This window comes from Rhinolophus ferrumequinum, chromosome 6, assembly GCF_004115265.2.
Source record: "Rhinolophus ferrumequinum isolate MPI-CBG mRhiFer1 chromosome 6, mRhiFer1_v1.p, whole genome shotgun sequence".
NCBI classification, from domain to species: Eukaryota; Metazoa; Chordata; class Mammalia; order Chiroptera; family Rhinolophidae; genus Rhinolophus; species Rhinolophus ferrumequinum.
In genome coordinates this window covers 64,154,674-64,170,925 of record NC_046289.1, presented here as the reverse complement: position 1 = coordinate 64,170,925, position 16,252 = coordinate 64,154,674, and the positions used below count along the sequence as shown (strand labels likewise).

The window sequence follows — 16,252 nt, the reverse complement described above, 5'->3', positions numbered from 1 at the left end:
CATTTTCTGGCTTCAGCATCCTAGATGTATGTTATACATATGGCTAAAGAATGTTAGCAGTTGTGAAATGCAGGCTTTGAATTTGCTTTTTCCTAATTTGGAATTCCCCATAGAGATGCAACTACATTTAGGGAAGGTTTTCAAGCTGCCTTGTCTGCAAAGCCTCCCCAAAAAGTTCACACTCCCTCCCCCTTCAAAAAACCTGCTGGATTAGAGAGAGAGAAAGTGATCCTGGTGGGTAAGGTTTACAGCTCTCATCCTGAATAAAACTCATGATCATGTTTTGATTCACTTATTTTAGTAATATTTATGAGTACCTATAATACAGGAAAGGGGCATGAGGACTATTTTCCCAGAAGAAGGAAATAGAAGGTTGGAGATTCCAAGTCTGCAGCCCACGTGCTGTCAGACACAGGACTTGGGCAGATGTTAATCAATCACACAGAACAGACCATAAAGAGATACCATTATGGCCATCCCTGTAATTAAGCCTATTACAAACTAGCCACAGGCTGTACCTTACAAAAGTTAAAGGTAACCCTGCCCCTATTCTTCTTGTACATTGCAGAAATTCCCCATACCAAGAAGTTTTCCATGGAAACAAGAAACACACATAGACCCTAGCCCGGCAGATGGAGGAGGTCTCTCTTCCACTAGCAACTAGAGACCACCACTCTGTTTGTTGGGTGGCCTTTCCTTTCTTTTCTTATTTACTCTCTGCTAAATAAACTTACTTTTACTTTAAACTTTATACCGGCTCACACCTGAATTCTTTCCTGCGCAAAGCCAAAGACCCTATTTTCCTGTAACAGCTAGAAGTGTGTAACATGCAGAATGACGGACTGAAATGTAGGATTGTCCCAAACTTAAACCACCCACACTCACCTTCAGCTACCAGACGCAGCTTATTTTTTTGGTGGCTCACCCACCTTCCCTTAAACTTCCCTTTAGGATGAATCAACTTTTAGGACTCTACGATGTACTTATATAGCCTTGAAAAAGAAAGATCATCACCTCTCTTACAAAATCCTTACCATATTGCTTTTTCTGTAATTCTCAGCAGTGTAAAATCACTACTTCATTTACTCTGCCCTGACTGACTCTTCAGGACAAGCCAAGTGCACTTTACCTAAGAAGAGCCCCACTGAAGGTGAGTTACTCTTACCGTCTTGGCATCACTGCTTTGAAGAGAACATTAAAGATGCAGGCAGTCCTTTTATTTTGAATTACTGCTGTTAGGACCTTTAACGCATTCAAGATTTACATCAAACACAATGGCTTAATCACCTCTCTTACAGTGACTTACAGTCATTTATAAGCACCTTCCATCATTTAGAAATAGGTAACCTACTCATAATACAAATCAGCAAGTGTGACTTGTTGACAACATTCACTATATTCACTCATATTAAACCTACGACTTAGTGATTAAATTGATTTCGAATATCATTTATGTCTCTTGCTAAAAGAAGTTGCCAGGTTATTTAAGTAGAGCCTGCCACCAAATTCAAATAAATTCATTGCAAAATTCAGCAAGCCAGCTTTGACTTCCAAAGAGCCTAAAAATTCTTCCCTATTGCTACCCTTCCTTCCTTCTACATTGATATGAGCCCTGCTCCTTTATTCCGAGACAGGGATAATCATGGTTCAACGTCCATTTATTACTAACTACTCCCTGGAGTAGCTGGGTTAGAATAGGAAGCATTAGACACATAAAACCCACGGAAACACATGAGAGTATTTATACACTACTGACATCCAAGTGCTTCAGCCTCTTCAACGAGCGGCTCCTCCAACTATCTTATACTAGAGATTTACTCAAATGGTTTCTGATTATTTGTCCTCACCTTCACTCTCCTTTTTCTCTGTCCATGACTTACTCTCTCTCAAGTAACAAGTGATTACTCAGGCAGTAAGAAAGCAGAGAGAATGTCAACAGAGAGGTAACTAAAGAAACAAAAGCTGCCTTGCACAGTAAGACACAGCTGTATCTTTCAGTATAACCCAGGGATTGTCAACTTTGGTTGCATAGTAGAATCACCTTGGAGCTTTTAAGCATCTTGATATCTAAGCTGCATCCAAACTTATTGAGTAAGAATCTCTGGGGACAGGACCAGACATCAGTATTTGTTAAAGCTTCCCCAGGAGATTGCAACACGTAGTCAAGTTGAGAACCACTACCATAACTCTGGTTGAAAAGCCCCATTCTGGATTTTTTAAATAGAGAACTTATCCCAAATCTTGTTTTCCATACAGAATTTCAGAGGAATTTCCATACAGAATTTTCCAGAAATTCCTAGGTTGTGATCTACTCTAAAATGAGGGGCTTTCTTCCCTAATAAAGGAAAGAAGTTAGTGGTGTTCTATTTCATTGTTATAAGGAGGGAAGCAGAAATCCTTTGCATTCACTGTTTCTCCTCCTCTATAGACAGTAAAATCACAAAGATGAGCTTTGAGTTGGCACTAAGCAGGACTGGTATTAGTCACAGACATCTGATTCCTGAAAGTTAAATGTCAAGGTGTCCTAGGTCACCAAGGTTTCTTCTCCTACCTCAAGTAGGTCTATCATCCTGGTCATCTGGGAGTAGATAAGGACCCTATGTCCTTGAGACTTGAGCCGAGTCAGCAGGACATCAAGGGCATACAGCTTTCCACTGTCAGTGATGAGGCTCTCCTTGCCTATGGAGAAGAAAAGGGGGGAGGGGAAAACTGTATTTAATTGAAGCAGCAAAATCATTCACTGCAAAGCTATATGCAGCCCCAATTACTATAACCAGGATGCTTGTCATCCTGAGAGCAGGAAAATACTCTAGAGAAGAATGCAAAGCAGCGTTAAAACATGATCCAGTAGTGCTCTGGGAAGAAATATCCAAGTGGGAACTATCCAATTTTTACTCTGGTTTGGGACCTCTCCCCTGCACATACCCCCCTCTCCTCCCCATATTCTAGTACTTGCCTACAGATGACTTACATTATCTCTGGGTCGTCTCTTTTGAGATTCATTCCTGTTGCATCAAGCAACTGAGTCTATAGTTTAAGGGAAGTGTGGGGTCCCTCCCAACTGAGAGTTCCCAATCAGACACAGACACTTGAAAGCTTCCCTGCTCCAATTCTTACTTAGGGGAGAGCAGGTCATGGAAACCTACGAGTAATGTCCATGTCATATCTGCTGTAAGTGACCTGAGGGACCTAATGTTTCTTTGTCCATCCTACCTCCAGATACCTGGTTCTGCTGTTCTGTGGCTAAATGGTTTACCCCCTGAAAGCATGAGAATGTAAAGAAACAAGGGCTGCTCCTGCCTGCCGCTGGAGAAACTTAAACACCAAGAAACACAAATGAACATACCCACTTCTGCCTTTTTTTAAAAAAAAACCCAAACTCCCTCTCCTGGATGATTTCCAATAGGTTGACTGGGGAATGTCATTACGCTAAGCTGTAATTCAATAAAGATACTAGGGCTCGTTCAGTTTTTCAGAAAGATTGACTTTGAGTTTCTGTGAAATGGAAGTTGCTTTCACTCACTAACTAGTGCTGTCTCCTTCCTCTTCCCATTAAAAAAAAAAATTGTTTCAGCCAAAGATCTTTAAAGAACACTTAACTCACAAATTTTCATCTTATCCATTCAGTATCATTCAACTCCCATCACATTTCAGGAAGGAGAGTTTCCTGTTTGCAGACTGGTCCATAAACATGCCCTGAACAATTGCTGTTATTAAGAGGGGAAGAGATGAGGTTGAAGGGGCTAGGAGATTTAAGAGTGTCTATGGAAGTGACTGTGGGACACAAAAAGGGAGAGAGAAAGGCCAGAGACATTAAATAGACAACTAACAACTAAAAGTAAAACAAAAAACTTAAGAAAAACATACTGTCTTTCTTTAGCTTCTGGGTTTGAACCCATGGTTTCTCCTCAGAACTGAAGAGCAATCCGAAAGTTCTCAACGGTCATTTCTCAGTTCTTGCCACTATTTGCCAAGTACACAATTATTGTATAAACTCAACGAGAACGGATGTGCTGACAACACCATAACAAATCACCAGCCACTCTGTTTTTGCTACAAAGCCACAGGTCCTGGATGTTTACTCCTGTGCGCGGCCGCCTGCCTTTTCCCACCTTCGGACCGCTGCCAGACCTCATCTCTCCCTGCACCCCCGCCCGAGGTAGCGGCACACACCTTTGTTCAGCCTCTTTGTTTGGTCCTGTTTAGATTATTGAAGCGCTCTTCTTTTTGTTGGCCTCCTTACAACACAATCAAATGACTGCAGCAGGGACAGAAGTGATTGCTAAGCCCTCTCCCTGGCACCAGACAGGGGGCCTGTGTAAATTCCCAGTCTGACTAGGCAGCAAGCAATGCTTTCATAACTATCTTTGATTTTCTTCTTGTCACAGTTACCTTTCCCCTTTATTTGGATTCCCTGGGGTCCCTTAATTTTGATGCCTCCTAATCATTCCCCACAGAGCTACCAATCAGCTTTAGACAATACGTTTCTTTTCTCATTAAAAGCACAGGAAAGTTAAAAAAAAAAAAAAGCCCCTATATTCATCAGACACTGAGCAAGAGTGGGCAAGCTAAGCTCATCAGGTTTCTGCAGCCTGCTATCTTCTCTCTCCATTCGCATATACTCCCTCAACACAAATATTTAAACACATACAAATCTGTCTTGTGTCTAAATTTTGAGAAGCTTCAATTCATCTCAAAACCCTGAGTCAATGGTTTTTACACACTCCTGCTTCCCACATCTACTTTACTTTGCTAACCAGAATGAACTGGTACAAGGATTCAGAAAGCTCAGAGATGACAATGTGCATACACTTAGATGGAAGGAACTCTGACGCACCTGAAAGGAGCAAGAAGTGGTACCTGTTATTAATTTGTCATTGTGTGGGTGGGGGGAAGTGCACAAACTAGATTTCTTTGGACTGCCCTGAAGGAAAAGGCCTAAGAAGAAAGACTTAAAGAGTAGCCTTAAAATGCTTAAGTAATGAGCAACATTTCTGTGTCTGGTGAGCATGCGAGACAGAGGAAGTCAGCCTGGAGTATTTGTCCTTAGAAAGATATGCAGAAACATTGGTTTCTTTCCCTGTACACACCAGTGTCTTCTGGGCATCCACAACCCATTTTTTCAGGAGCTACCAAAGTTACACGGGACAAGAGCAAACCTATAGCTCAGCAGGGTGTAAAGCCAAGAAGAGCACAATTTCCTAGAAATCAGGCTGACTCTGCCAAGGGAAACCTGTGCCCAGACCTTTCTTTAAAACAGGAGCTCAAAAAATATTGAAATGAACAGACCTACTCTCTTTGCAATCTTTTCTGCAATTCTCTGGTATAATCGTATAGTATTTTTACTTAGATCCAAGTTCTTACTGACCACAGGGTAAGATCCTGTTCAGAGATTAAGCGAATGTATCCCGTGGCAGTAAAATCAGGGTAACAGATTAAATAATACCGCCTATTTTACCAAGGAGAAGAGACTTTTGAAGGGATTGTACATCCTTCTCCTGGTGAAACATGGAGATGCATTCAAGGTGTGAAATCCAGGAGATTTTGGTTAGTCTCTCAAGGAATATGATGGAACCAACCCTTCTCAGGGAGACAGAAAATATAAAAGTACAGAGGAAAGAGATATAACATACAGGTTCCAGCGACACCCCCCCGGCCCCCACCCCGCTCCCCGCCCCAGCCAGTCTACAGAGCACAATAGGGTCAGTGAGGAGCTGGTTGGTTCTCACAGTAAACAGCCAGTGAGGCTGGTGCTTTTTATCGATGCAAAAAGAACTCAGACACTTCCTGCTATTTAAACAAGGTCCATTTTTCTTTCAAAGAACAGGAAAAGCCACAAGAGATTCCCACAGCACCAGCAATAAGCCTTCTACTCCTGTACTGGGAACTAAGCAGTCAGAATGAAGACGAGAGAAAGGAGAAATAAGGTGTTGTCTTGCTTCTTTCAATACCTGTGCTCATCTTCCGCCTGAGAGTCTGCGGTTTCCATCCATGCTGGATCCCATCCCTCTATTCCCACCAGTATTCAGGCGTGCTTTACACTTGGGCTTCCCCTTCTTTTCCAGCAACATACCTTTATCCACTGCTTTCCCATTTCCAAGTCATAGAGGAGGCCATTTAACATATGGCTCTCATACATCCCAAATGCCATCTTCCAGGTCAAAGCTTTAGTACCCCCAAAGCTACTAACAGGTTGACCTGAAGTCTCTTGACACTTGACAAAGTTAACATTAAAATGGAAAAACCAGGCCTTAAATCCTTGAATCCAGTTCTCTCTTAGAACCAGCAGATTCTCTCTTTTGAATGCTTAGCTTTAGTTTACTTCAGGTACATGCCAATAAAATGAATGCAATCAAAGCATCAGAGAATTTAGACAACGCAAACTAACACAGTAGCTCTAAGCTACCGCTCTAGTTTGCTGGCAGGTGTAAGCCAAGAACAGGAGCTCATGAACCCTGTGTTCAATTTCCTTAAAAGTCGTCTCACTAAAGCAAAGTTGAAAACCTAGTTTCCTTTCAATCCACCACCCTGACCCTGGGAGGTCTGGGAATCCGCTAGCCTTTTGGCACAAAATACACTGTTTTTCTTCTGGTTATCATTCAGATCTCTAGTGCTTCGGGCAGGACACTGTTTATGCTACTTAAACTAGGCTTTCTGTGAGTGACGACATTGTCATTCATCGCACTGGCAACTGCACAAGACAACTGTACTCACTCGACCTGGAGCCTTTCTTACCAAGTTCATTTCTACACCCCCCCACACACCCCTTTTTGTAAGAGCGGCGTTCCTTGCTCAGCTGTAAGCTTATCAAAAGAGTATTTAAGCACAAATCTGAAAAACACTTCTCTCTCTCAAGTCACAAATTACTTAAGTATTCTTACCTATAAGTTACTGAGGGCAAAAGAGAAAACAGAGAACCCCCAAAACTTTGAATTCCAAATATCTGAAACCATCACATGGAGTATCTCCCTGGTTCTCCCCTCGCCAAACCTGAGAACACATTTCAAGAGAATGAAGGGGCTCACCTGGAATCCTGATGAAAGACCAGCCGTTCTGAGGCCTGATGCTCCACAGCCCTCCAGCTGGCTCTGGGAAGAACTGGGATCGTCGATTTAGCCAGTCTGCTGCCAGTTCAGGGGCTCCATTCAACAAACACTGCTTGGCTGCCAGACTCCCTCCTTCCTTCAGCACGCGCCGCTCATATTCTGCACTTCGGTCATTGCAGTAAGAATCCAATGGCACTGCGGTGACCTGCAAGCAGATTCAAATGAGATGGCGCTTTCCCATTTTCCACACCCACTAAGCCTTTTGGGAACCTCAACTTTGAAATCAGACTAATGTGGGTAATTCTTAGGCTAGTGGTTTTACCTTCCCTGTTCTCACACACTACGCTGTCCCTAATAACTGACTTAGGGAGCTTTAGCAGGTAAAAGGCCAACCTCTTATAACATGAACCTATAACCAACTACAGATCCAAAGAGTGCTGGAGAGCTTGCAGATAAACTGGGAAACCAGGCCGGGAATAATTCTATCATCGGTGTATACGTGTCTCATTGCTTTGCACATCCATTCATTGCTGGATGTTGCTTCTGGAAAAGTTCAATTTGCCATACACTGAATGGTAAGGCCGGAAAAGGAGCTGGAGCTTGTCAGTCATCACTAAAAACAAAAGAGTATATTGGTCCGATGCATCTGAAGCTGTCTTTACTGACTTTGTGGCAAAGCTCCCACACTTATCAACACTTCCTTCTCCTCTTCCCTGACCATGTTGCTGACTGACAAAGCTAATGGAAAATAAGAGAATCTTTCTTTCAAGCCATAAGCTAGGGGTGGGGGTGGGGAGCAATTGCCAGAAGTAGTGGATTTATTTCTTGGCTACCGCAGAGGCTATGCACAGATTCTTATCTCACCACAAGGGGCAACAACATTCAAATGCTGCCCCCCAACAGAACAGAAGGATCCTTCTTTAGCTATCTGGGTCTATTCCTATTCTAATAAGCAGCTGTGTATTCAGATGGGAGGAGCCAATAGACGTAGGTTTGTAACAAGCATGCCATCGTCTCAGGCTGAGCCTTCTAAATACTGCGTTGGGTCCATAAACAGCCAGCTTACCATGGGGCTGTAGGTGCCTTTGCTGGCGGCCAGAGGACACCCAAAACCAGAGAGAATATCATTTACCAACAACCACAGAATATGCTACTCTGGCTGTCAGTGAAGCTGAACTGAGTTTGCTAGGGAGCAGCGCCATCTACAGTCCAGTTGCAAAACTACAGAGGGTCACAACAAGCTGGGCCCCTTGAGCTCCAAAACCCAGATAGATAGGTTCATACAGAAACTGGCTTATGTGGACAGTAGTAAGACCAGATCTGGGTGATCTCAGGTTACCTCTACCCTCTCCAGAAGGAGTTTGTTCTCTTGCTTCCAAGTTAGTCACTTTTCCCACTGGAAGTTGAGCATAGGCAAATACACACTGAATTACAAATGAGATTGATAAAACCGGCTCTCTTCCTGCGATGGTTTGTCCTGGCAGTGGCCTAGCAGATACTCCACCATCTAGGGTATGAGTCCCAGAACCTCACAATCAACAGCTGCTATACTTCCATAAAAACGGTGAAGGAAGTAGTGGTCTGGACTACAGAAGTATGACCAGCATCGTATCTCATGACCAGGAACCGTATCTAAAACAGCACGTACTCTTGGATGAGTGAAGCATAGTCCGTGAGACTTACTGGCCAATTTTACACATCAAGATAACTGCTTTGATGTCTCTTTGTTTATTTGTAGAGCAGCAGAACTTATACTGGAATGATACATAAAGACTCTGGGCCCGTATTTTCAGGATGAAAAAATCAAAAGCTAGAATCTAAGCCTGAGGGATAGGGGTAGAACAGCGACACAGGAAAGAATGCTTTCCTTGTTTGTGACGCACTTCTAGGCACTCTTAGTAGTTTAAAAACCAATTTTTTTCTAGTTATAAACTTTCACCTATTTTCTAATTTTCATTTTGCTGATATCCTTCCAAATCCAGAATTGAAACTGGGAGGTTTGCAAGGCACAGTTCTTAGTGAAATATTTTTTAATGTTTTGATAAGCTGCTTTGGCAGGAGCTCTGTGTTAAAATACATGCAGATCATAGAATGTTATGTTGTAAATACACAAAGAGCAAACTCATGAGGCCCAAAAGCGAACAAACAAATCCATTTCTACTTAAATCCTGCTTTCCAAGGCAGCTCTATCCTCAACAGCCTCCACCCATTCTGCTCACCCCTAGTGGCCTTCCTGATGGCTCAGAAGCAGGGGGAGATGAAGCATGACACGACATTCTTCCCGCCCCACAAATGGAAACACAGTCCCTTCAGTCCCACATGAGCTAACCTCTGTTTCTTGCTTCATTAAGTTCCTCAACTATATTATCTTCAGGCGCTGCCTCCTCAAGCATTCAACGCGTCCTTCCTAAAGACAAGTGTATTCCTGCTCTGGCTCTACGAAGCGTAACCGCTCCAAGCGCTAGTTTTTTACTAAGATGAATTCCCAGGTTCTTAGTTTATTAACCCTGCAGAATTATTTCCTCAGCTCATGAGAAAACAGCTCCTATAATTCCTTCCTTAATGGCACAGTTCTTCCTGAACTAACCCTAAAGTTTTCATAGCATGTGCCAGGGAAATTAATTTGTCTTAACTAAAGGCCAAGGCTGAAGTTTCAAAGGAAATCAGTGTCTCTCCACCAAAGGTGGGCTAGAAATCAATATAATTAAGGTATCTCATGAAATGTTGCCTTATTCACACCCCAGATCTGATCTGAAAGGCAAGAATGTGTGTATAAAACATGCAGACATGTTTAAAATTATTTTTCCTTTCCTCATAACCACGGTGTAATTACTCCCGTTTTCAGGTTTAGCACACACTATGTGAAAAAACTACAAATATGGGGGGAGGAGCCAAGTAGGAGGCCAGGAAGGAGCCCTTTAGTCAAATGCTAAGGGCTTTCTCCTGTTTGGACTGTCACCACCACACCTTTCTGCTATTATAGCCTCCTTCAAGCTCCTGTTTACTGTCCTTTAGGGAAACAGCAGGACCAGCTATGATAGTTTAGATACCTGGCTCCTCGGAAAACAACACTCTGTAGTACAGTTGGGATACCCATGTGCGAATATGTTGGGAGAGTGGGGCTATTCTTCCGAGTGGTTGGTTATAGAGCTCTGAGTGGTACAAGTGAAGAATTTTTATGTCCACAAATGCAGTTACAGTTCAAAACAGTTAAATTTATATTGGCTCTATAAAACACTGGTAATACGAGAAGTAAAAATGTCTTGACATACTGCTCTCAAAAATGTAGACTTCCTCTTATCGGGCATCTCAGTATACACATCAGATTAGGAGTGAGAAGGAAACAAACCACACAACTATGATGCCTGCTTTCCATGCAAGCACTTGACTTTTAGATGTTTCCTAGAAAAAGTGCATTTCTCTGTTATCAACTTAAGCTTCAAAGACCAAGAATGCTTTGGAAGAACTGAATACACACAAAATCTAAATACCTTCTGATAGTCAATATAAATCAAATGAAGCTGACAGTGGCAAGGGAATCAAATTCATGCAACACAGAACCAACAGAAAGAAATCTAGGAGGCAGGAGTCAATGGGATTCAACACCATTATCTTATTCCCATTCACCATCTTTTTTTGGACCCTCTGCCAAATGCTGACCTTTGGTAACTTAATAAAATAAGGATGCAAGCTGATGTAAATCACTAAGCAAGACTCAAATGGCTCCACCCTCTTTGAATAGAACTGTGAAAACAGTAGACTTCCTAGGATAAGTGGAGAAAACAAGAAAGTAACACAGAAAGGTAAGAAATCAGCTTCTTAGCGTCTCTTGGCTACCTGAAAGTTGCCCCTTACAGCAAAAGGAAACAAGTTGGAAAGACAGAAACTTGTTCTTTGCTCTGACCACCTGGTCTGGCCACATCTCCACCTCTCTTCCCTTCATATACTTCTCCAAGATTGTGAGAGAGCTGGTACCTGGCACTGACCACCACGGACTAGAAAGAGAGCGGAAGATTAAGCACAGCAAACAACCACAGTGCGCCGGGGAGACTTTCGGCCATGCTGTCAACAATCACTGAAGTGACCTGTTTGGATAAACTGGGGACAGGAAGGAGCCAACAGCGGCTCAAAGTTGAAACCACACCAGAAACGACCCCTAATCTGGAAATAAGTCGGCCTGCTGAACAGAGATGACTGCGCAACAGTCACTTTTCAGAGGGAACCTACTCGTGAACCACCGTCCAGGCAGGAGCGCTGAGGAAAGCGAGAGAACAGCAGACTAAGAAGTGTCTTGATGCCAGAGTGTTATGTTTCCTTTTGTTATGTGGAGACTATACTGAGGCGATAAGGCCAGATCAAATCTCCCTCCCAATCTGGCCCCCTCCTCTGAAAAACCCTCAAAAACCTCAATGCAGGTGACAAATGGCTCCCTCTCCTTTTCAAATATTCTACCGCCCCTGACCCTGCTGTTGGGTGATAATCTACCTGACAGATGGCTTGCTCCCGTGGTAGATTAGAGCCCCTGACTAAATGAGAGGAACTACACAGGAGAAATGCGGTCAGGGAAAGAAGCCCCTCCCATGTACCATACAACTATTCTTAAACCCACACAATCAAAGCGAGCAGTGCTGCTTGGGAAAGCCAGGGCTGTGGCACGGAGGCTCTTTCTAAATACTGAGAATCTGTGTTTCTCAAGGTCCAAATAGCTTCAAACCGTTCTTTTTAAGAAATGGTTCCCTTGAAAATTGGTTTATTTTTTCAAATACCATCTATTTTGTCTCTTTCCTCCCGCGGCACTTACTCGTGGACTGGCCACACACAAAAAAGATGGCAGCTCAGTGAGCAGGCAGCAACGAAGCGAGGAGGCAGCTGATCTCCGCTGATGGATGACCTGATCTGAGTAGCCACTCACTGCTTTACAATGGCTGCTGAAAACCAGAGACTACAAAACAAAAATGCGAATTAGTGCCATCGACAAGTATGTTTCATGTAATCAAAACTGGGGGGAAATGCACGTATTAAACATCTGATTTAAAGACATTCTTCCTAGTGAATATTATGAATTCTAATAAACAAACACTATTTGGAACCAAATGTATAACATAGTCAAAGCCCACACTGATTTCATTATTAATGTACTTTAAGCAAGTGTCATTTCTAATTCTACCTTTGTATGGAAGAGTTACTGTCAATTATAAATGGTGACAACAAAACTTTCATTAGACAAAACACTATGTTGTGTGAATGGGGGGAGTTTGGTTCATCTATTATACTGTGGACATAAACTCAGGTCTTGAGTTAAAGACGATGACCAATAATATTTCCTTCTACATTTTTTTTCAAGGCAAATCTGTTTAGCATCACATACGTGTACTAACATAGTACAGTGTAGTTCTAGCAAGGTTAGCAGTTTTATGTATTCAATGACATCATTACAAGTGGTCAGGAACAGCAAACGGTATTTTTGTTCCTCTACCTGGCCACCACTTAAAAAGATATAAAACTCTTCATTTATATTACTGTTATCAAAAGTACATCTTAGAAGATTTCACAGCTCAAGTTAAAGCTTCAGTTTACAGCTATTCATACAAAAGATTTAAAGTGTGGAATATTCAAATACAAAGGATTTGTCAGGGGGATTAGTGTTACAGATGCAGTTCTTTCTTCAGTGTTAAGACATTTTATTGTTGGATCTTTATTCTTGATTACTTCACTTCTTTGTTTTGCTGGTTTCTCAGATAAGGCAGGTTGATAACCATACACAAGAAGATAACACACAAGGGAGTCAAAGGCAAGAAAACAAACTGGGAGACGAAGAGTAACCAGGACCCTCTGCAGGAGAATAACAGTTATAATCCCAGTACCAAAAGCTTCTAGTACCAAACCTCTTCAAGGCTTCTTTGTTCAGTACCTATCGTCTCCCAAGTAAATGGGTTCTTTAGGATCATAGTTTGAGAGAAGCCACCTCAAGCTGTTTAGTAGGACATGTGTATTCTAATTGGCTTCCATGAAATAATCAGCATCTTCTCAATAATGGTCATGAACAAAATGAACGGCTTTAACTGTTTCCAACAGAGCTGAGACGTCTTCAGTGGTTTCTAATCATACTTTACAGTGTAAAGTCTTTACAATACTTTATTACAGTGGTGGGTCCATGTAGCTTTGATGTGTTTGACCTTTTTCTCTAGATATTGAGCTCCCTGTTATTACCCAGAAAAGAACTTTAGGCTTCTGATAAGAGGTTTTCAACAATATCTGTGTTCTCATCTTTATGATGGCTAGTCCCCTACGTTGGAGTACATCCACCTCTCTACATGTTTATGTCCATTATCATCTGAATGCCTGGTGATGACCATCATGAAGATTATTAGACTGAGTGTCACCCTGTTCTTCCAATACTGAATAGCTAGGAGCATTACTTAAAAAAAACCCTATTACTGATGCATAGATGAAGGTGAAAAAATGTAGCAATTTTCTTGTTTTCCGAAAAGTACATTTCTGATTATGAGCAGCGACTCCTTTTGCCCCTCCTGGGGATGGACAGAAAAGAGGACAAGTCTAGCAACCATTGCTCATGTCATCCAGCTACAATAATAGCTCAGGACTGCTAGCTGGACTGTCCACTGCTACCCAGGTGGCTGAAGCAGCAGCAGTAGTAGCTGACCTAAAAACATGAATTCTTTCCTAACTTCTAAAGAAAAATAACAATGTCTCTGTCAGGGATCTCTGAAAGTCACCCTCATTTAAGTATTTTCTCAAATGGCAAAACCCAACAGAAGCTGTATTTTACTTCGTTCCTATTCCTAAAGTACAAAGGTAAAACACAAAAGAATAAATATTTCCTTTAATTATTTTCTCTCTAACATTGTGGTTATTAATAAGAAAGGGATACAACTTTCATTGTAGGAAGTCCTTTTAACACAATATGTCATTTGTGATACCTTTCTGGAAAAAGTCCAACAACAATCCTATTTCCAGAGGTGGTCATGCCCAAATTAGAATATGTTCACTTGTCTTATTAGGAGCTAGGTTAAGAAGACAGTCTCATTGGAAGTCACTAAATCAAGGTGAGTTGTAGCTTTCTGATTCCAAATTTAAAAAAATAAAAATAATTCACTAGCTCAAAATGTTCAACAGACATACAGCTTTAGCTTTAGAGAATCCCTGACTATCCCCAGCATATTTTGGTTAATTTATACTTTTCTAGATTATTCTATTAACATTGGTTCCATCAAACCTTTCTTGGTACAGATGGTCCTTGGAAGCACACCACCCACATTTCCATCACATGACATGAACTGTTAGACACAGAAGAACACAAAGGACACCTTAAACATAATTGTGTAGGATGCTTGGGTGGGATAGGGACAGAAAAGAGGGCTCGTTACTCCTTTAGTTTATTTTGGCCTAAAACAAATTAGGAATCCCCACCCCCGAAAAAAAACAAAAACAGAATGTCACACTACAGGAGATGTGACTTGGTTATAATGTGGTCATGGGTTTTGTCATTCTGTTGTCCCCTCCTCATGCTCTAGATTGTCACATTACACTGTAGGCACTGGCAGCTGTGTGCACCTTGCCGCCAGCACCACAATATGTACTTAACAGTCAAGTCAGGCTTTTTAAGAGTCTTTTGGCACCATGTAAAAGACTTAAGGGAAAGTAAGTAGGGCAGAATGATAAGCCCCACAGCTGTACACTTCTTGCTACAGTGTAGCATAGAAAACACACAGGTATTTCCCTCCCTTAGACAGAGACTTACCCATTTAACAAGGAGCCATACTTTGCTCTCCATGTCTTATTTAAAATTAAAAAGAATACTTATGTTAATATTAGGACTCCATTACTTAGAAATTAATTTTTTGCTTGTGTTCTTAAATAAGATCAAATTTAGATACAGAGAAAAGGTCTCACTTTAAATGAAAGGGAGTAAATGTTTATAGATCATCTGCTAGACTACATGGATTCTATTTTCACAGATACTTTAAGTGACCAAACAAAAAGGGGAAAATAAAATACAGAAAAACCCTGAATACAATGGCTTCCCAGGGCTTTCCACAAGGGGCGTTGGCAGCTTTCAGGAGCTCAGGAAATGATGATAGATAATAGATACTGTAGTTGCAAATTCACATTTAGCGGAAGAGTTTTGGAAAACTTCCTGTTTGGGGGCTTCTTCATCAATAGTCAAAGCTCTCTAAACATTTAATAGAGAATAGTGTTTAAAACATACACCACTTTTCAAAACAATTATGTTTAGACCATTCTGTATATTTTAAATTGCAAAATCTGAAATGCCCCCAATTTGTCTGAGGTAGTTGGCTCACTAGTGTTGTAGAGTATATAAAGCTTTCAACACATATGCTGCTCCATAGATCATTTCCATGACAACAGTTTCATTGACACTGAGATAGGAGATGGAATCGATGCTGGTACTATTTCTGTTGATCACCATTCTCAATGTGACACTTAACTGGTTATAATATAAAATCTGTTCTGCCTCCTCGAAAGATGGCGAAATGGTCTATTTCCTACAGATTCTGGTTTTTGTCTTTAGTCTTCTAAGCAAAACAAGATTAAAAAGGAAAAAAGATTCAGATGTGTAAGACTTATACTTTTTAACCTCTGCAAAACCGTACAAGAAAGGAGCTCTGGCCAGAGCCCACTGTGGGGAGGGAGGTGTGTGAGAATAAATTTATGAAAGTTTTGAACTAAATACTATTCCTTCTTTAAATTCTCACCAGCAAAGCAAGGTGGAACACAATGAAATTAAGTGGGACACAGCATCAGAAGATAAGAAAATATCAGACAAGCACTCCTGTCAAGTGAAAGATTTTAAAACACTCATAAGCGTCATCTGCTCTGTGTCCTTAGCCTAGTTCTTAGTTCCTTGATGTTTATGTATCATCCCAAAGCAGCATTAGGAGAATGGGACTTTCTTGAACTCTGTGACACAGAATTCAAATTTAATATTCACTGCAGGGTGAGAACATGAGTTCTATAGGCACACTGGGAAAGAAAGAGGTTCTCCACTTGTGACCTACGTAACTTTACTAACCATTGTCACCCCAATAAACTTTAACAACAACAACAAAAAACGAAAGAGGTTCTCACTGTCCAGATTCATTCACATGTACTGGCAGGGGGAGGGAAGACTTAGCATTGCTGAATATGACTCAAATAGTATGTGATCTAAGATAGCTTACCAA

General features: G+C 41.4%; 1 protein-coding gene across 1 annotated transcript in view; it reads right to left on the bottom strand.

The window, feature by feature from the left end:
- Positions 1-16,252, bottom strand: part of INO80 (INO80 complex ATPase subunit) — a 116,201-nt gene that overhangs the window by 28,515 nt on the left and 71,434 nt on the right. The window contains exons 25-27 of the mRNA XM_033108373.1: positions 11,848-11,988; positions 7,026-7,251; positions 2,552-2,679 (exon numbers count right to left, since the gene is read on the bottom strand). Coding sequence (XP_032964264.1) covers positions 2,552-2,679; positions 7,026-7,251; positions 11,848-11,988 — 495 coding nt within the window. The remainder of the gene's footprint in view (positions 1-2,551; positions 2,680-7,025; positions 7,252-11,847; positions 11,989-16,252) is intronic.